This window comes from Mytilus trossulus, chromosome 5 (genome assembly GCF_036588685.1).
Source record: "Mytilus trossulus isolate FHL-02 chromosome 5, PNRI_Mtr1.1.1.hap1, whole genome shotgun sequence".
NCBI classification, from domain to species: Eukaryota; Metazoa; Mollusca; class Bivalvia; order Mytilida; family Mytilidae; genus Mytilus; species Mytilus trossulus.
In genome coordinates this window covers 199,532-225,429 of record NC_086377.1, presented here as the reverse complement: position 1 = coordinate 225,429, position 25,898 = coordinate 199,532, and the positions used below count along the sequence as shown (strand labels likewise).

General features: G+C 36.0%; 1 protein-coding gene across 1 annotated transcript; it reads left to right on the top strand.

Annotated features, from left to right (window-relative positions):
• Positions 1-316: 316 nt before the first annotated feature.
• LOC134718427 (another transcription unit protein-like) lies at positions 317-25,455 on the top strand. The gene is made up of 12 exons (XM_063580927.1): positions 317-383; positions 5,249-6,058; positions 6,307-6,387; positions 7,476-7,576; positions 7,782-7,924; positions 8,358-8,442; positions 10,903-11,021; positions 15,240-15,374; positions 21,422-21,557; positions 22,614-22,785; positions 23,552-23,664; positions 24,316-25,455. Exons 1-12 carry the CDS (start codon positions 338-340, stop codon positions 24,457-24,459), a joined length of 2,085 nt encoding a protein of 694 aa, XP_063436997.1. The 5' UTR covers positions 317-337; the 3' UTR covers positions 24,460-25,455.
• Positions 25,456-25,898: the final 443 nt, after the last annotated feature.

Genomic DNA, 25,898 nt, shown 5'->3' with positions numbered 1-25,898 from the left:
CATTCCAAAATTTGTGAATTTGTCTGTTGTCTGTTACAATCACCACAGAAGTGCCATATTACAGAAAAAGGTTCAAATATTCACAATAAAATACAAAAGCATACATACATTAAAATTTTACTTGATTTAGATTATCATGTTTTATTTAAGTGTAAAAAAATATATACATTATGGCTACATGTTGGTTTAAATATAGTACGACTTGGTTTAGTACGAGTTGGTGAAGGTACGACTTGTCACGTTTGATTCTTATGAAGAAAGAAGTGTCGAAATAAACAGATGCCGATTTGTCTTATCGTATCCAGTCCGACATCGGTTCTTAATTTAGCAAAAAAGCATGGCGGAAAGCAGAGAATTGTTTGGCAGTGACGAGAGTGGAAATGGTATAATCTGCTACATATATATATTTGAAATGGTTTACTCTGATATTCACACTCAAAAATAAGTAGTATTCTTAATATGAGGGTTCATGTACCTGTCACATGTACTGTAGAAAAAATAATTTAACAAAAAGGACGAAGACACTATAATTTTTAAATCCCTTCCAGAGTAAAATATTTATTCCATCCTGCAAAATTGAACACACTAGAAACATATCCCTCCCAAGTACAGTTTCTGATCGCAGATCGATTGGTAAAGCATATAGTGGCTAAGATTTCTAACAATGGCATGAACCAAAATTACAGGCAAAATACTAGTCCAAATAATTATAACGTCTGGGACGGCTATTTTATTTTTTTTCTGGGACGCCTTCCTACGACGTCATAACGCCGAAGCCATTATTTACGTCTGGAGTTTGAGAGCAAATTTTGGGGGGAACTTTGAAACCTAATTTTGACAAGAAATATTTATTGCTGGTTAGAAATTTTAACGTTGTTACAAAGTCCTACCTTTTTTGTGCTTATTGATGTAAAATATTTCCAGAAATATCCAAAAGAAAGAATAAAACAAGATAAGATTCCATTTGAAGTGGGGGAATATTTATTTTGTTTAGCAAAGATTTCCTACAATTACCAATGACACGTGATTTCCGGTGAATATAAAATTTAAAATCCGGTCAGTTTTTATGGCTCCGAATTTCCGGAACGTTCGATTTACATTATCCGGAAATTCGGGTCTGTCAAATTTAACGGATTTTAAATTTTATATTCACCGGAAATCACGTGCCGTTGGTAATTGTGGGAAATCTTTGCCAAACAAAATAAATGTTCCCCCCACTTCAAATGGAATCTTATCTTGTTTTATCCTTTCTTTTGGATATTTCTGGAAATATTTTACATCAATAAGCACAAAAAAGGTAGGACTTTGTAACTACGTAAAAATTTCTAACCGGCAATAAAAATTTCTTGTCAAAATTAGGTTTCAAAGTTCCCCCCAAAATTTGCTCTCAAACTCCAGACGTAAAAAATGGCTTCGGCGATATGACGTTGTAGGAAGGCGTCCCAGAAAAAAAATTAAAATAGCCTTGCCAGACGTCATAATTATTTGGACTAGCAAAATACGTGAACATGGAAGTACCTCAACAATAGTGAGGTTACAATTGAGTGGTGCGCTTTCCTGTAGTCTACAAAACGGACTTCACAACAATCAAACAAACTACATGACATCTTTAATCTTTGCCTTGATTCGAAATTAGCACTGGTCGGGTGGTCTGAGACCAATATAATTTGCGTTGGACCATTAGAAATTTGTCGTTATAAATCAATGATTGCACTATAAAAACAGTTTGTTTTACAAAAAAAATTACCTGTCAAAATCAATTACACAATACTGGGGGTACTAATTATTACAATTGATCAAGTTAATTAATATCTCGGGTGAGGGTTGTGTCCTTCACAACAACACAAAATGTGAAAATTTTTGGAAGGAGTTAAACCGTCAGACAAAAAAATAAGAATAATTGACATGCAAAAGAACATTGAGAAAGGATTTTTGAAATTGACAAAAGGGAATGATTTATTTAAAAAATCTTGAGAAAAAGATCACGAATGGTTGAAATATATAGTGGATTGCAATGTAATAAATTGTGTAACATGTGGAAAATTTGCAGTGACAGACCTAGACTAGAAATGTGATTTTGTTACAGGATCTTCAAATTTTTCATGCCTGACCCTTAAGATTTTTGGACAAAATAAAGCAAAATAAAAAAAAAAAGAAATATTGATTTCATCATAGTCATGATAGTAGTCCGACAGGCTAGTAAAAATTTTGATTAAAACTAGGAATTTCAAAAATTTTGATTGTCAACAAATCTCAGATAATAAATGGATGGAAATGAATGACAGAGACATTTTAAGTTCTAAGAAATACCCAGCTATAAACTATGACAATGAATGAAAGAACAACAATAAGAAGGTAGTGTGTAAAGTATAAGGCAGATTTTACAGTATTGTGTTCTGTCTCCTACTTTCATGTTGCTAACGTGACGGAGACAAAAATGAGTAACATTAGCGACATTTGGACATGTAACATGAGCAACAACATCTTTAAAAGTTCAAATGTATGCACACAGTGATGTTTAATATATGCCTGAAGTAATAAAATTGTAGTCTGGTTTAGAATTTCTAAATATACAGAATGTCATTTGCAGGTGTACTTTATATCAAATGAATACACAAGAAACCAAAAAATTAGTAACGTTAGCGACATTTGGACATGTCACATGAGCAACAACATCTTTAAAAGTTAAAATGTATGCACACAGTGATGTTTAATATATGCCTGGAGTAATAAAATTGTACAGTCTGGTTTAGAATTTCTAAAAATACAGAATGTCATTTGCAGGTGTACTTTATATCAAATGAATACACAAGAAACCAATTCGTAATAGTAACATTAGCAACATCTACTATCATGACATTACGTTTTGTTGCGAACGTCTTTTTGATGGACGGAATACATTTAAGGTCCTCTTGTAACGATATTACATACAACTTACCTTCTTTGCTACCCCATCATGTGAAGGAACTGACTCCGAATCTATTTCTGCAAAGGGCGATATCGTAACTCCTATACAGGAGAGTTACAGATCTAAATATATGTTGCTCACGTGACACTGATTTGGACGGAAACCTCAAGTAGTAACGTTCGCAAAAAATAAAACAGCCAATGATATTGATTCCTCAAGTCCTTTGACCCCCTTACGTCATCCAAATTTAATATGATTGCTATTTTCAATTATTTATAAAACCCGGGATAAAAATAACTACAATGGCCAGTCTGAGAACCAACAAGAAAATTGCGATCGTGACATATCACAATGGACGGAAAAGACGTGACGTTAGCAACAATATTATTAAATTACCTTTTTTAGCCTTTACCAATAAAAATCTGCCTTAAAGTTATGATTAAAACACAAAAGAAGACTTTTTATTAAAATATAAGTCCATGTGATAAGGCTCAACTTATAAATAATACTTCAAAATTCCACTCCGAATAAGCTGGATGTCAGTAAAGTAGGTCATGATGTCTATTCCATGTCCAATATTTTGAAATTGAAAACCCTCTAATTCTAACAAAAAACACAAACACAGAGTAATTTTTATTTTTATTTACTCAGAAAGACACATTTTATTCAATAACATAATGCATTACTCCATTACACAGTCTGTTTCACAGTTTCAGCAATTGCTTTTTTGATGGATACAAAAAAACAATAATTCCTTCTTATTGTAAAATCTGCCATAAATTAAAAGGAGAAGAACTCTACTGTATACATGTGTATTATTATTAAATGACATGCATGAATGCAACACACAAGATCTACTTTCCCCATTCATTCACAAAATTGCACATGATTTTTTTCGCAGAAACGCACCAGTTTTTTTGGTGAATGAAGGTTTGAAGCTACCATAAAGTTAGTTTAGCCTTTTTGAACGATTGTTGTGAAAATATGCCATGGACAGAAAATGTATGAAAACCCTTATAAACTACATGTACACCCAGTAATAAGAAGGCAATATTGTCCATGGACAGTATTTAATGGTGGTCATTATTTCATAGGGGATATTATTAAATCCTGTATACAATCCTCCAAAGAAGGTGCACACCCAGATAAAGAAAGATAACTCGATTTAATTTTTCCTTACTCAAGATATATACATACTTCTGACTTAAGAATTTATACGTTTAAGTAGTATTTTCGGAGGGTCTAGGTATGAGGATGGGTAGAGTGTCTGGGTCATCATTGATGATAGAAGTGTTTAACGTCCTTGACAACATCATGTACATGACTGGCTTTACAGCCCTCGCACTGTTGGTAGAGTAATCATTTTCTGTAATGTATACTTTTTAAAACAAATTTTCACTATTCTGTATATATCTAAACCCCCATTAGTCTATTATTCTTCTTTTAATTATCGTTTTGTTTAATTCATCATTTTTATGCCCCTGCATAGCAGTTTTCAATTTAAAAACTTTTTTCTTTATCACATGAAATTCATTCTGTTATGGCACTCAATAAATTAGTAGCAGTTTTTATAATAGATGCCACTTCGGTCAGTGTATTGAAACAATGCACTTTTAAAATGAATGCATTAAGTCAGGAGATATAACAAATAGTCTGTTAATGTGTGTGGAATGCATATATAGTTTTCTCTCTTTGGGATATTTTTTTCTGTCAACTGTGCATCTGTAGTTATAATCATAAAATGCTGGCTTTTGTCATATCTGGTCCGGTTCCAATCCATAGTTTACACAAATATGTCAATGGCAGCAGAAGAAAACTTAATGGAAATAAACAATTTTTGACAAGAGATTGGGAATGAATTAAACACTTTAAATGCATTGAATTGATGAAACATTAACTAACGCCAATCATGATAACTTTCTATAGTTTTAAGTATCAAACTTATTTAGCTCAATATCAAAATGATTAATATACGCTAAAAAGATTGATAAGTAGACGCTTAAACTGCCTGGAGAGAACACTAGATTTTGGCTCTTTATTGCCATTTGGTCAGCTAACTGTCGTCTGTTTGACACATTCCCGATTCCCATTCCCAATATTACCATACTTTTAGATTATATATATATCTCATTGCTCATATTCAGTAAGAATTGGAATTCATCATTTGTACATTGTCATAGGAAAATTTATTATTTTTTTTCTGATTTCCAATATTTTGAAGAATATGACACTGCAATAAGAAGGGAACCTGCTCCTCTACTGCAATTTAATATTTACTTTGAACTCCATAGAGACATCACTGTACAGTGTATAATTATATGGTCTTTTTATTATTTTCAGAAAGTGATGGAAGTGGTCATGGATCAGTGCCAGGAACCCCAGGTGGAAGTAGTCCAGCACATTCAGGGAGTCCACCTGGGAGTCCAGCCCAACACAGTGGATCAGAACATAGCAATACACCAGTAGGCAGTCCTGTAGGAAGTCACAGATCTGGATCAGGGAGTCACAGATCCAACAGGAGTGGCTCTGGAAGTCCAGGGTCCCATAGGAGTGGCTCTGGAAGTCCAGGGTCTCATAGGAGTGGCTCTGGGAGTCCAAGATCACATAGGAGTGGCTCTGGGAGTCCACGATCACACAAGAGTGGTTCTGGAAGTCCACATTCTCATAGGAGTGGCTCTAAAAGTCCAGGATCACAGAGGAGTGGCTCTAGAAGTCCAGGGTCCCATAGGAGTGGTTCTGGGAGTCCACATTCACACAGGAGTGGCTCTGGGAGCCCACATTCCCATAGGAGTGGGTCTGGCAGTCCTAAATCTGGAAGCCCTATGTCAGTAAAAAGTAGATCAAGGAGTCCTGGTCCAAGGTCAAGGTCAGGCAGTCCAAGATCTAAATCTGGTAGTCCTAAATCAAGATCTGCAAGTCCAAGATCACGGTCAGGTAGTCCAAAGTCAAGATCAGCGAGTCCAAGGTCCAAATCAGGAAGATCCAGATCTGGAAGTGCAAGGTCGAGGTCTGGAAGTCCAAGATCCAGGTCTGGCAGTCCAAGGTCTAGATCAAGAAGTCCCAGATCAAAGTCTGGAAGTCCAAGGTCGAAGGCAGGCAGTCCTAGGTCAAGGTCAAGATCTCGATCAGGTTCAAGAAAAAGTGGATCAGGTATTTATTATTGTATGCAGTCTTAAGGAAAACAAAGAAATCATTAATTAGTATCTAAGAAAAGTATGCTCATTTTTTACCTATAGTTGTTAATGTTTGTGTCATTGTGGTCTTTTGTGGATAGTTGTCTCATTGGCAATCATACCACATCTTCTTTTTTATATCATCTTTAAAGGAAGAAAATTAATAAACATGAATAAAAATGAAGCGACTGTATTTCAATAATTATGACATTATTATGTTGACAGGAAGTGATTCAGATATTGGTAGACGTAAGAAGAGGAGGATTATGGGTAGTGACGAGGAAGGCCAGGATGGGAGAGTAGATGGTAAGATTTTTCAACATAAAAAGGGATTTAACTCTAAGAGATCACTTAATTGATTGAATGAATCTTTTTCAAAAGGTTTTATAATTAGCTTCTTTACAGCAGCGAATAAGTAAATTCTGAATTGCATGCATGCATGACTTGACTCAACTTCTCATATTTGATTTACTACAACTTAAAAAAGTTTATATAGAACTTCTAAGAGTAGGAAAATAAGAATAAACATATACTCCCCATCTAGATCATTAAGATAGGGAACCAAAAAACTATTCCTGTAGATTTTCTGTCGCCTTTTGATTGTAGCAGAGAAACTACCTCTTGTTTTCAGAAATATAGAGAACACATGGTCTTTTAACATTGAGATACATCATTGTCACAGTCTGCACAAAAAAAAATTTTCAACAACTAGTCAGAAGACCTATATTCTGACATTTTTCTTATTTGGCCAAACAAAGTTTTGCAAAAACTTACTTGTTCAAATGAAATTTTACTAGTTGGGGGCATCGGACGAGTGGCTAACCGTGCAGACTGCGTCAATAAAGTATAGTCAGCTATAAAAGGCCCTGACTACCATAGGTAAAGTACGGCTTCAACAATGAGACCTGCTAGTACCTTATAGTCAACTTTAAAAACCCTGACATTCAAAATGGCCCCTAGGCCACCCTTAAGAAATTGTTTGTTTGGCATTGCTGACTCACACCATCAGCAGGTGGGTACATGTAGGTAGGTTTTTATTTACATTTTAAAACTTTATATATTGCAACCATGATGTAGTGCATCATTGTTGTGTGTATAAACTATTAATGGTTTCTTTGATGGGGGTTAATGTCACATTCTACAACATAGGGATCATTTCATGTCAGGCTGTCAGTTTTGGCTCATGAAAAATATAAACCATTTATAATTAACATAAGTGGTTGTACGGACACAAATTAAGGCTTAGAAATAAAAACGTCTGCTTGCAATGATACTTGTATTGGAACTCTAAATAGATAATGTCACAACAAAATTGATGTCATGTTCATAGAGAGGGATCGCAAGAACACCTCATGTGCAATCATTAAAAACAATGTTTCCTTATCTACTTGTAGCTACTGTTGATAATCTCTTTGGAGATGCAGATGACATCAGTTCAGACGAAGAAGACAAAGAAAAGCGGCCCGAGTCAGGTGACAGAGATGATAATTCTCCGGTATGTTGTGAAGCCGTCAACGTACTATTAAAATTACACTAAAGGATGTCCTTAGGTGAAGTTAAAAAAAAAATGCAATAATAAAAACATTGCAACAGTTTCTGAATTTACAGTAGTTGACTTAGTCAATAAATGTATAAAACTTAACATTAACTCATTTAACTTTTTTTAACAATAACTGATGTCCTTACTTTTGTTTTTTTAGAGAAGGAGAGGTTCTGATGAGGAGGAAGAGGTCGAAGAGCCACAAGAAACACTTATAGAAGTAGAGATCCCTCGTATCATTACAAATCTTGGCAAAACTATACATTATGTTAAACTTCCTAATTTCCTCAGTGTAGAAACCAGGTAATATGCCCCTTGTATCATTACAAAATAAAACAGAGCTATGCATTGTGTAAAATTTGTTCTTACACATACATGTAACATGTCCCTTTTATCATTATAAACCGAGGCATAACTATATGTTTAATACCACCAAAGCGTAGTATGTCACATCAGGTTTTGTACTAGAAAGGGTTCAACATGGTCAATATAATAAATATAATCTGAACAGTCCATATGTAATGTCTTGACCTAGTCAAAATATAAAAAAAGAAGATGTGGTATGATTGCCAATGAGAAAACTGTCCAGAAGAGACCAAAATGACACAGAAATTAACAACTATAGGTGACTGTACAACCTTCATCACATAGTCAGCTATAAAAAACCCTGAAATGACAATGTAAAACAATTCAAACGAGAAAACTAAAGTCCATAATTGATAAATATATTTTATAGGCCTTATGATGCTACAACATATGAAGATGAGATTGATGAAGATGAAGTTTTGGATGAAGAAGGTCGAGCAAGGTTAAAGTTGAAGGTAAATAAGGTCACTTTGTTATGTCTGAAAACCAATGTCAAGGGCATACAATACAGTTACTGTGAAGATAATGACATTGCAAACATAAAATGTTATTTTTGCAAAGTCAAACTGACATATCAGGAAAAGATGCTTTTCTTCAACAGTATTTTTATGTTTGAAACTGATTTTACTTAAAAATGAGTACATATATGAGGCCCCTCATGAGGGGGGGGGGGGGTCCAAGTAATTTTTTAGCTCACCTGGCCCGAAGGGCCAAGTGAGCTTTTCCCATCACTTTGCGTCCGGCGTCCGTCGTCGTCCGGCGTCCGTCGTCCGTCGTCGTTAACTTTTACAAAAATCTTCTCCTCTGAAACTACTGGGCCAAATCGAACCAAACTTGGCCACAATCATCATTGGGGTATCTAGTTTAAAAAATGTGTGGCGTGACCCGGTCAACCAACCAAGATGGCCGCCACGGCTAAAAATAGAACATAGGGGTAAAATGCAGTTTTTGGCTTATAACTCAAAAACCAAAGCATTTAGAGGAAATCTGACATGGGATAAAAATGTTAATCAGGTCAAGATCTATCTGCTCTAAAATTTTCAGATGAATCGGTCAACCTGTTGTTGGGTTGCTGCCCCTGAATTGTTAATTTTGTGGAAATTTTGCAGATTTTGGTTATTATCTTGAATATTATTATAGATAAAGATAAACTGTAAACAGCAATAATGTTGAGTAAAGTAGGATTTACAAATAAGTCAACATGACCGAAAAGGTCAGTTGACCCGTTTAGGAGTTATTGCCCTTTATAGTCAATTTTTAACCATTTTTCGTAAATCTTAGTTATCTTTTACAAAAATCTTCTCCTCTGAAACTACTGGGCCAAATTGAACCAAACTTGGCCACAATCATCATTGGGGTATCTAGTTTAAAAAATGTGTGGCGTGACCCGGTCAACCAACCAAGATGGCCGCCACGGCTAAAAATAGAACATAGGGGTAAACTGCAGTTTTTGGCTTATAACTCAAAAACCAAAGCATTTAGAGGAAATCTGACATGGGGTAAAAATGTTTATCAGGTCAAGATCTATCTGCCCTGAAATTTTCAGATGAATCGGTCAACCCGTTGTTGGGTTGCTGCCCCTGAATTGGTAATTTTGTGGAAATTTTGCAGTTTTTGGTTATTATCTTGAATATTATTATAGATAGAGATAAACTGTAAACAGCAATAATGTTTAGTAAAGTAGGATTTACAAATAAGTCAACATGATCGAAATGGTCAGTTGACCCGTTTAGGAGTTATTGCCCTTTATAGTCAATTTTTAACCATTTTTCGTAATTCTTAGTTATCTTTTACAAAAATCTTCTCCTCTGAAACTACTGGGCCAAATTAATCCAAACTTGGCAATCATCATCTTTGGGGTATCTTGTTTTAAAAATGTGTCCGGTGACCCGACTATCAAATCAAGATGGCCGCCACAGCTAAAAATAGAACATAGGGGTAAAATGCAGTTTTTGGCTTATAACTCAAAAACCAAAGCATTTAGAGCAAATCCAACATGGGGTAAAATTATTAATCAGATCAAGATCTATCTGCCCTACAATTTTTAGATGAATCTGACAACCCATTGTTTGGTTGCTGCCCCTGAATCGGTAATTTTAAGGAAATTTTGCTGTTTTTGGTTATTATCTTAAATTTTATTATAGATAGAGATAAACTGTAAACAGCAATTATGTTCAGCAAAGTAAGATTTACAAATAAGTCAACATGACCGAAATTGCAATTGACCCCCTAAGGAGTTATTGTCCTTTATAGTCAATTTTTAACAATTTTCATAAAATTTGTAAATTTTTATTAACATTTTCCACTGAAACTACTGGGCCAAGTTCATTATAGATAGAGATAAATGTAAGCAGCAAGACTAGTTAAGTAAGATTTACAAACACATCACCATCACCAAAACACAATTTTGTCATGAATTCATCTGCTTCCTTTGTTTAATATTCACATAGACCAAGGTGAGCGACACAGGCTCTTTGGAGCCTCTAGTTTTTTTGCCAATATAATCACATAATCATTAAATATTTGCTTATCTTTAGTAATCAAATAATCATAAACTAAAAATACAGTCCTAGGTAATCAAATAATCATGAAATATTTGGCTTAATAATCAGATAATCATTAAAAAAACGGCCAAGTAATCACATAATCAAAAACCCCATGAGGGCCCTCATATATATAGGACCCTCTTTTTTATGAAATGGCATTAGGTTTGATTACGTATGTACTCATTTTGATGAAAAGGTCTACGATGAATATTTTTAAAATTTGAAAATTATATAAACATAAAACTAATTGAATTGAGTGAATAAAGTCACATAATAGTTTGAAAAAAGGTAAAATAAAATCTTTTTTTCAATGACTATCAACAAAAATAAGTTATAATCCTTTACTTTAATTTATGCATGACTTTACAGGTAGAGAATGCTATTCGATGGCGAAAAGTGAAAGATGTAGACGGCACTGATGTATTGGATGAGTTAGGTGCACCACAGAAAGAAAGTAATGCCAGGATTGTACGATGGTCAGACGGCAGGTAAGGGCTAGGATTGTACGATGGTCAGATGGCAGGTAAGGGCTAGGATTGTACGATGGTCAGACGGCAGGTAAGGGCTAGGATTGTACGATGGTCAGACGGCAGGTAAGGGCTAAGATTGTAAGATGGTCAGACGGCAGGTAAGGGCTAGGATTGTACGATGGTCAGACGGCAGGTAAGGGCTAGGATTGTACGATGGTCAGATGGCAGGTAAGGGCTAGGATTGTAAGATGGTCAGACGGCAGGTAAGGGCTAGGATTGTACGATGGTCAGACGGCAGGTAAGGGCTAAGATTGTACGATGGTCAGACAACAGGTAAGGGTTAGGATTGTACGATGGTCAGACGGCAGGTAAGGGCTAGGATTGTACGATGGTCAGACGGCAGGTAAGGGCTAGGATTGTACGATGGTCAGACGGCAGGTAAGGGCTAGGATTGTACGATGGTCAGAAGGCAGGTAAGGGCTAGGATTGTACGATGGTCAGACGGCAGGTAAGGGCTAGGATTGTACGATGGTCAGACGGCAGGTAAGGGCTAGGATTGTACGATTGTCAGACGGCAGGTAAGGGCTAGGATTGTACGATGGTCAGACGGCAGGTAAGGGCTAGGATTGTACGATGGTCAGACGGCAGGTAAGGGCTAGGATTGTACGATGGTCAGACGGCAGGTAAGGGCTAGGATTGTACGATGGTCAGACGGCAGGTAAGGGCTAGGATTGTACGATGGTCAGACAGCAGGTAAGGGCTAGGATTGTACGATGGTCAGATGGCAGGTAAGGGCTAGGATTGTACGATGGTCAGACGGCAGGTAATTGTACGATGGTCAGAAGGCAGGTAAGGGCTAGGATTGTACGATGGTCAGAAGGCAGGTAAGGGCTAGGATTGTACGATGGTCAGACGGCAGGTAAGGGCTAGGATTGTACGATGGTCAGACGGCAGGTAAGGGTTAGGATTGTACGATGGTCAGACGGCAGGTAAGGGCTAGGATTGTACGATGGTCAGACGGCAGGTAAGGGCTAGGATTGTACGATGGTCAGACGGCAGGTAAGGGCTAGGATTGTACGATGGTCAGACGGCAGGTAAGGGCTAGGATTGTACGATGGTCAGAAGGCAGGTAAGGGCTAGGATTGTACGATGGTCAGACGGCAGGTAAGGGCTAGGATTGTACGATGGTCAGACGGCAGGTAAGGGCTAGGATTGTACGATGGTCAGACGGCAGGTAAGGGCTAGGATTGTACGATGGTCAGACGGCAGGTAAGGGCTAGGATTGTACGATGGTCAGACGGCAGGTAAGGGCTAGGATTGTACGATGGTCAGACGGCAGGTAAGGGCTAGGATTGTACGAGGTCAGACAGCAGGTAAGGGCTAGGATTGTACGATGGTCAGATGGCAGGTAAGGGCTAGGATTGTACGATGGTCAGACGGCAGGTAATTGTACGATGGTCAGAAGGCAGGTAAGGGCTAGGATTGTACGATGGTCAGGAGGCAGGTAAGGGCTAGGATTGTACGATGGTCAGACGGCAGGTAAGGGCTAGGATTGTACGATGGTCAGACGGCAGGTAAGGGCTAGGATTGTACGATGGTCAGACGGCAGGTAAGGGTTAGGATTGTACGATGGTCAGACGGCAGGTAAGGGCTAGGATTGTACGATGGTCAGACGGCAGGTAAGGGCTAGGATTGTACGATGGTCAGACGGCAGGTAAGGGCTAGGATTGTACGATGGTCAGACGGCAGGTAAGGGCTAGGATTGTACGATGGTCAGACGGCAGGTAAGGGCTAGGATTGTACGATGGTCAGACGGCAGGTAAGGGCTAGGATTGTACGATGGTCAGACGGCAGGTAAGGGCTAGGATTGTACGATGGTCAGACGGCAGGTAAGGGCTAGGATTGTACGATGGTCAGACGGCAGGTAAGGGCTAGGATTGTACGATGGTCAGACGGCAGGTAAGGGTTAGGATTGTACGATGGTCAGAAGGCAGGTAAGGGCTAGGATTGTACGATGGTCAGAAGGCAGGTAAGGGCTAGGATTAGACGATGGTCAGACGGCAGGTAAGGGCTAGGATTGTACGATGGTCAGACGGCAGGTAAGGGCTAGGATTGTACGATGGTCAGACGGCAGGTAAGGGCTAGGATTGTACGATGGTCAGACGGCAGGTAAGGGCTAGGATTGTACGATGGTCAGACGGCAGGTAAGGGCTAGGATTGTACGATGGTCAGACGGCAGGTAAGGGCTAGGATTGTACGATGGTCAGACGGCAGCGGCAGGTAAGGGCTAGGATTGTACGATGGTCAGACGGCAGGTAAGGGCTAGGATTGTACGATGGTCAGACGGCAGGTAAGGGCTAGGATTGTACGATGGTCAGACGGCAGGTAAGGGCTAGGATTGTAAGATGGTCAGATGGCAGGTAAGGGCTAGGATTGTAAGATGGTCAGACGGCAGGTAAGGTAGTAATGGTTAACCATTTTATTTTAAACTTCAAGTAGTATTTTTTTCTGAGGATCCTTTATGGTCATGTTGCAAATATACTTTTTTAGATTTAAATTTTTATAAAGTTTCAACAGGATAGTTATAAATCTTCAAGTTTCTTAATTATACTATCAAAAAAGTCAAGTGTAATTAAAATTCAGAAAAAAAATCATTAATCAAGGGCAGATAATTATACTGAATTTGGAAGGACAAAAATAGTGTTTTTAAGAAAATAGGCTTGTGATGTCTAAATTTATTGAAATTTCAAAAACCTTTTGAGTTTAAGTTCTTAGACCACATTCATTCTGTGTCAGAAACCTAAGTTGTGTCAACTTTTTAATCACAATCCAAATGCAAAGCTGTATCAAGCTTAAATAATGTGTCCATACTTGCCCCAACTGTTCAGGGTTTGACCTCTGCGGTCATATAAAGCTGTGCCCTGCAGAGCATCTGGTTTTATATTTCAGTATGTCATTACATTTGGGCACGGAGATATTTGACCTCTATACTATGCCTTGCTCTGTTATGAGTTATTAATTTTGATGGTGACTTTTTCTATATTTCAGCATGTCAGTACATTTGGGAACCGAGATATTTGACCTCTATACTATGCCTTGCTCTGTTATGAGTTATTAATTTTGATGGTGACTTTTTCTATATTTCAGCATGCCATTACATTTGGGCACGGAGATATTTGACTTCCATACTTTGCCTTGCTCTGTTATGAGTTATTAATTTTGATGGTGACTTTTTCTATATTTCAGCATGCCATTACATTTGGGCACGGAGATATTTGACTTCCATACTATGCCTTGCTCTGGTATGAGTTATTAATTTTGATGGTGACTTTTTCTATATTTCAGCATGTCAGTACATTTGGGAACAGAGATATTTGACCTCTATACTATGCCTTGCTCTGTTATGAGTTATTAATTTTGATGGTGACTTTTTCTATATTTCAGTATGTCAGTACATTTGGGAACAGAGATATTTGACCTCTATACTATGCCTTGCTCTGTTATGAGTTATTAATTTTGATGGTGACTTTTTCTATATTTCAGTATGTCAGTACATTTGGGCACGGAGATATTTGACCTCTATACTATGCCTTGCTCTGTTATGAGTTATTAATTTTGATGGTGACTTTTTCTATATTTCAGTATGTCAGTACATTTGGGCACGGAGATATTTGACCTCTATACTATGCCTTGCTCTGTTATGAGTTATTAATTTTGATGGTGACTTTTTCTATATTTCAGCATGTCAGTACATTTGGGCACGGAGATATTTGACCTCTATACTATGCTTTGCTCTGTTATGAGTTATTAATTTTGATGGTGACTTTTTCTATATTTCAGTATGTCAGTACATTTGGGCACGGAGATATTTGACCTCTATACTATGCCTTGCTCTGTTATGAGTTATTAATTTTGATGGTGACTTTTTCTATATTTCAGTATGTCATTACATTTGGGCACGGAGATATTTGACCTCTATACTATGCCTTGCTCTGTTATGAGTTATTAATTTTGATGGTGACTTTTTCTATATTTCAGTATGTCAGTACATTTGGGCACGGAGATATTTGACCTCTATACTATGCCTTGCTCTGTTATGAGTTATTAATTTTGATGATGACTTTTTCTATATTTCAGTATGTCATTACATTTGGGCACGGAGATATTTGACGTCCATACTATGCCTTGCTCTGTTATGAGTTATTAATTTTGATGGTGACTTTTTCTATATTTCAGTATGTCATTACATTTGGGCACGGAGATATTTGACGTCCATACTATGCCTATTCAAGGAGATTTTAATCACTTGTTTGTACGTCAAGGTACTGGTTTACAAGGTCAAAGTGTATTCAGGACAAAAGTGGCCTTCAGGTAAGAACTTTTTGTTGTTTTAGTGCTGTCTCATTCATGTATAACTTACATGATATATTAACATTTATAAAACATACTTATTTTTATATGGCTGCAAAGATGTTTTGGGGTTCTCATAATGCTAAACTAAACTAAAGACGCATTTGGTTTCCAGACAATAACTTTAGTTTACTGTGATTTCATTATTATTCGTTGGATACCAATTTTCGTTGATTTTTTGGGTATAGCAGAACCATGAAATTAAATGTTCAACAAATACAAACAATTATATAAGCTTGTATACAGACTTTGGCAAAACCACGAAATTATATATCCACGAACATGCAAGATTTTCTTAATCAACGAAAATTGGTATCCATGAAAATAAATGAATCCACAGTAAGTAAATGGATCTCTATGACATTTTACATTGACCACAACCATACAGTATAGTCAGCTATATAGGCTGCGAGATAAGGAAATGTGAAATAGTTTTAAAAGAAAATTATCGACCTTATTTAATAATACTTTGGATTCATTAATATTTGTCAGACACCAATTTTTGTGGTTACAGGGGAACCCCAGTTACAGGGGAACCCCAGTTATAGGGGAACTCCGGTTACAGGGGAACCCCATTTACAGGGGAACCCTGGTCACAGGGGAACCCCCGTTACAGGGGAACCCCGGAAACAGGGGAACCCCAGTTACAGGGGAACCCCGGTTACAGGGGAACCCCAGTAACAGGGGAACCCGGTTACAGGGGAACCACAAATTGAAATGTTCAACAGATTACAAATTATCTAATGGAATGTTTACATGCAGAATTTGTAATAACAACAAAATTAAATATCCACGAAAATGCAAGTTTTCCTCAATCTACGAAAAATTTGAACCAATGAAAAATAAACAAATCCACTTTCAACAAAAGCAATTATAAAAGATTGATACAACTGATCTACAGCTGGCTCCTTGCTTTGGGCAGGCACAGTATGAGAGTGGTTGAGATTATGCAGGCTCCTTGCTTTGGGCAGGCACAGTATGAGAGTGGTTGAGATTATGCAGGCTCCTTGCTTTGGGCAGGCACAGTATGAGAGTGGTTGAGATTATGCAGGCTCCTTGCTTTGGGCAGGCACAGTATGAGAGTGGTTGAGATTATGCAGGCTCCTTGCTTTGGGCAGGCACAGTATGAGAGTGGTTGAGATTATGCAGGCTCCTTGCTTTGGGCAGGCACAGTATGAGAGTGGTTGAGATTATGCAGGCTCCTTGCTTTGGGCAGGCACAGTATGAGAGTGGTTGAGATTATGCAGGCTCCTTGCTTTGGGCAGGCACAGTATGAGAGTGGTTGAGATTATGCAGGCTCCTTGCTTTGGGCAGGCACAGTATGAGAGTGGTTGAGATTATGCAGGCTCCTTGCTTTGGGCAGGCACAGTATGAGAGTGGTTGAGATTATGCAGGCTCCTTGCTTTGGGCAGGCACAGTATGAGAGTGGTTGAGATTATGATCTACAGCTGGCTCCTTGCTTTGGGCAGGCACAGTATGAGAGTGGTTGAGATTATGATCTACAGCTGGCTCCTTGCTTTGGGCAGGCACAGTATGAGAGTGGTTGAGATTATGCAGGCTCCTTGCTTTGGGCAGGCACAGTATGAGAGTGGTTGAGATTATGCAGGCTCCTTGCTTTGGGCAGGCACAGTATGAGAGTGGTTGAGATTATGCAGGCTCCTTGCTTTGGGCAGGCACAGTATGAGAGTGGTTGAGATTATGCAGGCTCCTTGCTTTGGGCAGGCACAGTATGAGAGTGGTTGAGATTATGCAGGCTCCTTGCTTTGGGCAGGCACAGTATGAGAGTGGTTGAGATTATGCAGGCTCCTTGCTTTGGGCAGGCACAGTATGAGAGTGGTTGAGATTATGCAGGCTCCTTGCTTTGGGCAGGCACAGTATGAGAGTGGTTGAGATTATGCAGGCTCCTTGCTTTGGGCAGGCACAGTATGAGAGTGGTTGAGATTATGCAGGCTCCTTGCTTTGGGCAGGCACAGTATGAGAGTGGTTGAGATTATGCAGGCTCCTTGCTTTGGGCAGGCACAGTATGAGAGTGGTTGAGATTATGCAGGCACCTTGCTTTGGGCAGGCACAGTATGAGAGTGGTTGAGATTATGCAGGCTCCTTGCTTTGGGCAGGCACAGTATGAGAGTGGTTGAGATTATGCAGGCTCCTTGCTTTGGGCAGGCACAGTATGAGAGTGGTTGAGATTATGCAGACTTCATCTTTGGGCAGGCACAGTATGAGAGTGGTTGAGATTATGCAGACTTCATCTTTGGGCAGGCACAGTATGAGAGTGGTTGAGATTATGCAGACTTCATCTTTGGGCAGGCACAGTATGAGAGTGGTTGAGATTATGCAGACTTCATCTTTGGGCAGGCACAGTATGAGAGTGGTTGAGATTATGCAGACTTCATCTTTGGGCAGGCACAGTATGAGAGTGGTTGAGATTATGCATACTTCATCATGTTTTTGACTCCCTATCATATATGGTTCAAGGACACAGTTATCGTCCTTTGGTTTTCGTTGTCTACGAATATAGTCCCTAGTGTAAACAGTGTATAACTTGCATGTTTTATTTAATACACTTTCCCAATTTATTTCTTTATATTAAATGCATGAAATATTAAGTAGGGGGATGTAATTACATGTCAAAAAAATTTGGGTGCTGAAACTTTATGTTAAGTAGTGATTTGGTCCAGTTCTAAAAGGTCAAATTTTATCACGTCTGAAGCTGTCAAACTGAATTGTACACCCCCTTAACACACAATTGTCAATATTTTGAGTTAGAGCTGGGAGAAGTTTCTATAATTTTGATATTATTTGTCTCACTGGTAGTACACTACACTGTAAAAATATTTTTGAGAAAGAGCAGGTGCGATTTTTTTAATTTGAATTTATTGTCTAAAAGAAATGCACTACGAAATAACTGTGTTCTCGGGCCTAAGAGATGAATTCCTGAAATATAGATTCTGTACTTTGGGAACTTTCCTGAATGATTTGCTGGTTTCAATTTGTCAAACTCAATAAAAGTAAAGGATTTACATCTTTGGTTTACATAAATTCTGTTAAAAAGTGCCATTTTGACATTCTACGGCTATAATAAGCATTTTAAAGCAGTTTACATTTTATGCCTAAGAGGCATGCAGACTTTCTATCTGACAGCTTTTTTTATCCTGATATTTGTGTTTCTATGCTTAAATCAAATTAAATTAACCATTTGTGAACTCTAAATAAAGAGAAAAGTAGATTATCACAGATAAAAAGTGCAGCATATTTTGTATTCATGGCCCTGGTTAAACGGCCTAATTGATGTATGTAAAATGTGAAGCGCTTTATACATCAAATCTGTAGTCCATCACAAATATTTCACTAAATCTGTAAAAAAAGTATTTAACTATATTCAGTACACCTTACTCCTTTAAAGGCTACCATATGTTTTTTCCTGTATGATAGTAAGTGGTCAAAATTTATGCCTATTGAGACTAAAACTAAATGCAAGTTTTCCATCGAAAAGTGAAAAAACAGGCCGTCAGACCATATTGTCTTGCAAAAAATTTAAATGCAAGAGTCCTTTTGCATTTAGACTTCTTGTATCATAACACCTTAGCATAGAAATGAACAAAAAGTAACACATTTTCACTTCTGATAGCTTCTGTGTGCATTTTTATATGTCAATATGGACTACCGCCTAAATTGACTCTAAATAATTCTCAGTACTACATGCTCCAAGACCATTTTATACTCATGTGGTATACTTTTTGTAACTTTTCTATACATTTAAAGTACATTTAATATATATGAAAGAATAATTTAAGCTTAAAAAACTTCAAAAACTTCAAATTGGCTGAGAAAAATGCATATTTATATAAGGCTTCCCTGCATTGGAAAATCTCTATTTTCAGGCATAGGCACATATAAATTTGACTTTGGAATAAATACAATACATCTGATAAATAAAATGAGTATGCAGATGCTTTTAATACTTAATATCTAATATTCAAGAGCATTTAAAAAGCAAATTTTTGCAAAATTCAAGTTTTTAGGCCAAAATCTTGACATTTGAAGATATTTAATTTATACGTCAAAAATAAACATCCAAATGTCAATACTAAAATGACCATAGTTTCTGTTATATATGACATATGGCAATGAAACTTGGCAAACCATCTCATTATTGCCTAAGCTTAGGTTATGCAAAGTTTTATAAAGATTGGTCAAGTCTTTCTGTCCTATTAATAAGAGATGAATTCCTGAAATATAGATTCTGTACTTTGGGAACTTTCCTGAATGATTTGCTGGTTTCAATTTGTCAAACTCAATAAAAGTAAAGGATTTACATCTTTGGTTTACATAAATTCTGTTAAAAAGTGCCATTTTGACATTCTACGGCTATAATAAGCATTTTAAAGCAGTTTACATTTTATGCCTAAGAGGCATGCAGACTTTCTATCTGACAGCTTTTTTTATCCTGATATTTGTGTTTCTATGCTTAAATCAAATTAAATTAACCATTTGTGAACTCTAAATAAAGAGAAAAGTAGATTATCACAGATAAAAAGTGCAGCATATTTTGTATTCATGGCCCTGGTTAAACGGCCTAATTGATGTATGTAAAATGTGAAGCGCTTTATACATCAAATCTGTAGTCCATCACAAATATTTCACTAAATCTGTAAAAAAAGTATTTAACTATATTCAGTACACCTTACTCCTTTAAAGGCTACCATATGTTTTTTCCTGTATGATAGTAAGTGGTCAAAATTTATGCCTATTGAGACTAAAACTAAATGCAAGTTTTCCATCGAAAAGTGAAAAAACAGGCCGTCAGACCATATTGTCTTGCAAAAAATTTAAATGCAAGAGTCCTTTTGCATTTAGACTTCTTGTATCATAACACCTTAGCATAGAAATGAACAAAAAGTAACACATTTTCACTTCTGATAGCTTCTGTGTGCATTTTTATATGTCAATATGGACTACCGCCTAAATTGACTCTAAATAATTCTCAGTACTACATGCTCCAAGACCATTTTATACTCATGTGGTATACTTTTTGTAACTTTTCTATACATTTAAAGTACATTTAATATATATGAAAGAATAATTTAGGCTTAAAAAACTTCAAAAACTTCAAATTGGCTGAGAAAAATGCATATTTATATAAGGCTTCCCTGCATTGGAAAATCTCTATTTTCAGGCATAGGCACATATAAATTTGACTTTGGAATAAATACAATACATCTGATAAATAAAATGAGTATGCAGATGCTTTTAATACTTAATATCTAATATTCAAGAGCATTTAAAAAGCAAATTTTTGCAAAATTCAAGTTTTTAGGCCAAAATCTTGACAGTTGAAGATATTTAATTTATACGTCAAAAATAAACATCCAAATGTCAATACTAAAATGACCATAGTTTCTGTTATATATGACATATGGCAATGAAACTTGGCAAACTATCTCATTATTGCCTAAGCTTAGGTTATGCAAAGTTTTATAAAGATTGGTCAAGTCTTTCTGTCCTATTAGGTTCAAGGACACAGTTATCGTCCTTTGGTTTTCGTTGTCTACGAATATAGTCCCTAGTGTAAACAGTGTATAACTTGCATGTTTTATTTAATACACTTTCCCAATTTATTTCTTTATATTAAATGCATGAAAAATTAAGTAGGGGGATGTAATTACATGTCAAAAAAATTTGGGTGCTGAAACTTTATGTTAAGTAGTGATTTGGTCCTGTTCTAAAAGGTCAAATTTTATCACGTCTGAAGCTGTCAAACTGAATTGTACACCCCCTTAACACAGAATTGTCAATATTTGGAGTTAGAGCTGGGAGAAGTTTCTATAATTTTGATATTATTTGTCTCACTGGTAGTACACTACACTGTAAAAATATTTTTGAGAAAGAGCAGGTGCGATTTTTTTAATTTGAATTTATTGTCTAAAAGAAATGCACTACGAAATAACTGTGTTCTCGGGCCATATGGATATTTTAACATTAATTTTTTATTATTTTTTTTCCCTCAGACCACATTCTACAGAATCGTTCACTCACAGAAAAATGACCTTGTCATTAGCAGACAGATCAACGAAAGCACAAAAGGTCAAAGTATTACCCATCCACGGCAAAGATCCTGATGCTAACAGATCAGAAATGATAAAGGTATATGTATATAATGGTAGTGGCTATTATAACATCACTAACTCACTAATAGATCTGAAATGATAAATGTATATATTTAATGTATAAAGGTAGTGGCTTTTATCCCATCAAATGTTAATATAATTCTAACAGAACATAAATGATAAAGGTAGTGGCTACTGTGGATTCATTATTATTCGTTGTATACCAATTTTCGTGGGTAAAGGTGAACCACGAATTCAAATGTTCAACGAATAATATATTTTCTATAGTCTTTATATACAGTGATTGTCAAAATCACGAAATCAAATATCCACGAAAATGCAAGTTTTCAACAATCCACGAAAATTGATACCCATGAAAATAAATGAGTCCACAGTATTATCCCATCACTAACAGATCAGAAATGATAACAATACATAAAGGTAGTGACTTTAGGGCTGTAGGAGTTATACATGCATTAGAACCTGCTCCTTCGTCTATCAGATGTCACAAAATTAATACACAATAGCTTCATTTTATAACTTTCACTTCTCATATTTTCTTATTTTAAGGGGCATTATGCTTTATGGTGTATACATCCTTTAGTTCCTCTGTTCATCCATCTGTCGAGTTTCAGGTTAAAGTTCTTGGTTAAGTTAGGTTTTGATGAAGTTAAAGTCCAATCAACCTGAAACTTAGTATACATGTTCCTTATGATATGATCTTTCTAATTGTAATGTCAAATTAGAGTTCTGACCCCAATTTAACGGTCCACTAAACACAGAAAGTGATAGTGTGAGTGGGGCATCCGTGTACTGGGGACACATTCTTGTTTACCCCAATTTCACAGTCCACTGAACTAAGAAAATGATAGTGCAAATTGGGCATCCGTGTACTATGGACACATTCTTGTATAGTTTTTCAGTCTGTATAGAATGTTTGTCTTGTCAAATCTAAAGTTTGTCATATTTTATCCAGTTTCACGGTCCACTGAACATTAGAAGTTTGGCATCTCTGAACTATTGACACATTCTTGTTGAGTTTTTCAGTCAGTATAGACTTTTTGTCAAATCTAATTTTTTTCATATTTTACAGAAAGAGGAAGAAAAGTTGAGAGCAGCCATTAGAATGGAAGGAACAAGGAAAAGACAAAAAGAAAGACATGTTGCCAAGGGTCTCTCTGGTGGTTACCTAGAAAGTGGGGATGAAGAGGAAGAAGGAGATATCTCCATAGCAGCCATTAAAAAACATTATAAAAATGCTAGAGGTAGGTCAAAGGTTAAATCTCCATAGCAGCCATTAAAAAACATTACAAAAATGCTAGAGGTTGGTCAAAGGTCAAATCTCCATAGCAGCCATTAAAAAACATTACAAAAAGTCTAGAGGTAGGTCAAAGGTCATGTCTTCATAGCAGCCATTAAAAAACACTCCATAGCAACTATTAAAAACATTACAAAAATGCTAAAGGTAGATCTAAGGTCAAATTTTGATAGCTGCCAATAAAAAACATTACAAAAAGGCTAGAGGTAGGTCAAAGGTCATGTCTTCATAGCTGCCATTAAAAAACATTACAAAAAGGCTAGAGGTAGGTCAAAGGTCATATCTTCATAGCAGTCATTAAAAAACAGTACAAAAAGGCTAGAGGTAGGTCAAAGGTCAAATCTTGATAGCCACCAATAAAAAATATTACAAAATGCAAGTGGAAGGTTGAAAGTCAAATCTTGATAGCAGCCAAAAAAAAAACATTACCAAAATGCTAATGGTAGGTCAAAAGTCAAGTCTTCTTTTAGAGAAATAAAATAACAAACTTTTACACAAAATGCTAAAGGTAGGTCAAAGATCATGTCTTGAGAAAATGCTCATATTTTGATAGTTATTATGATTGTAAGCCTTCACATCTAAACAAAAAACAAGTTCAGAATTGTAATTAATGAAAATATAATTGTTTTATGAAAAATGTATTTGTTATTATTTTTCAGTCATACAATTTACTAGTTGTAAATATAAGATGTCATATAATTTGATTTTTTCAGATCGGCCAAATGTTCCAGACATTTACTCTAGTGATAGTGATTCTTATGATTCTGACAAGGAACGATCTGGAGCACAGCGGTTGATGAAGGCTAAGAAAGGTCCAGTAGAGGATGTAAGTTAGAAGGAAGCTTTTGAAATACCATGAAATTTTGCAAATTAGAAACCAAGCTTTTGAATTACAGTAAAATCTAGCAAATAAGAAACCCTAATGTCAGCAAAATATATCCAATTACCCAATATATTCAATTAGATGATAAATGTATATTCATTGAATATTTTGAAATAATGAGTTGACCAAATTCTGATGTTACTAGCCTTGACCATTGCTATAAAACAGACAAAAAAAAATTAATCCACAGTATATAGAGAATTTCTTAGAAACAAAAAATGTATTACCTGAATGCATGAACTATTTTACAATTTTGTAATATATTTATGTAATGTTGAACCCGAAACTTTAAACATACACTTATGATAAAATTCTTTCCCTTTGATATAATTGTAAAAAACCTGCTGCATTTGTTTGCACTTGCCCGAACTAGGAACTTGTTGTTCAGTGGTTGTCGTTTGTTGATGTGATTTTTATTTTGAATTGAAAAGAGAGTTGTCTTATTCTTACTCATACCACATCGCCTTATATCTATAATTGGTGTTACATATATTGCTAAGAAGTGCCAACTTAAAAAGCTCCAAGCTTCCTGGAAGCATGCTCCGAGCTTCCTCGTAAGAAAAATTCTATGTCAAACTTTTTATTATTTTGTAGGATTCGGATTCAGATACAGGACATAAAAAGAAGAAAGCCAGAATTGTAGAATCTGATGAAGAAAGTGAAGCCGGAAGTGGAGGGGGTGGCAAGCAGAGTGGTAGTGAGTCAGAGAAAAATAAATCTGGGTCAGAATCGGACTAGACATGAATTGTTTAGTGATGTTTGTATGATTGAGATATAGAAATGTGGTTTTTGAGTGATGTATGAAAGTTTGAATGTTGTATGATGCTCATATCAATTTATCATTATGTATATTTATCATGGACGTAAATTTTTTCATGGATTCAAATGTTACTTTTTATAACACCAATTCTGATTGGTCAATGTAATAATTTATTTTGATTGATGTCAACTGCACACTCTTTGGGATTTTGATGTAATTTCCAGTTGGAAAATAGCATTCCGGAGTCGGTTTCATAAAAATACTTATGACTAAGATTGATAGTATTAGTCAGGAACAATTCAGTACACTTACGATCAATATCAGTTATAAGTTTTTTTGTTAAAGCACCAAGAAAAAGGAAAGCAAAATTTGTAAGAATATTTTAAAATGTTCAATCATCAATCTAGTAGTGTATAATTCCTATTTCAATGTTGGTAAGTTATTAAGGTTAAAATTCTTGCATACATGTATAATGTATAATATGTATAATTCCATGCATTGAGTGTAACTGATTTGTTGACTTAAAATATAGATTTGATACCAGCAGTTATAGGAGATAACTTTTCAAATCATTTGTGTGTTTGTTATAGGCAGTTTCATCAATACTTTATAAGCATTTAGGTAAAGCAGACTTAAAATAATCTCTTTGAATCAGTGATGTGTGTGTTATAGGCAGTTTCATCAATGCTTTATAAGCATTTAGGTAAAGCAGACTTAAAATAATCTCTTTGAATCAGTGATGTGTGTGTTATAGGCAGTTTCATCAATGCTATTTAAGCATTAAGGTGAAACAGACTTAAAACATTCTCTTTCAACCATTGTTGTGCTTGTTAGATAGTCATGAATGCCATGTGGAACTTACAATAAACTGTGTTAGGAGAGAGAAGTATGAGAACATGGGATGTGATTTGACAGGGATGAAACTATGTGCAATTTGTAAATATAAACATAAAAATAAAAAACAAGTAAATGAATTATGTTGGATATTATTTCTTAAAAGATAACGCAGAAGGGCCAATAAATTGCTCTTTTCATGAAAACTATAGGACAAATAAAAGTATATATGTGACAGGTCCCAGTTTAAACCCCATCCTTAGAACTTTTTTTTCATTCTGATAAATACTATTTTTAAATGATCAAATTTGGAGGGATGTGAATTTAAATAATTTAATTCAGACTTCTGTCATCTGAAGTACAAAAATGTATCTGTTATGGCTAAAATGCAACAAATTCATAACAGATTGCAATAAAATTAACTTAAAATGTAATAGATATGATTATTACATTAGTTGCAATAAATTACATCGAAAAAGTGACTGAACAACACTGAAAATTAACTCAAGTTTCAAGCGCATTCATGAATATACCGAAATCTGACTTGATTAAGGGACGACATCAAAAGTTCAATGAAGGATGA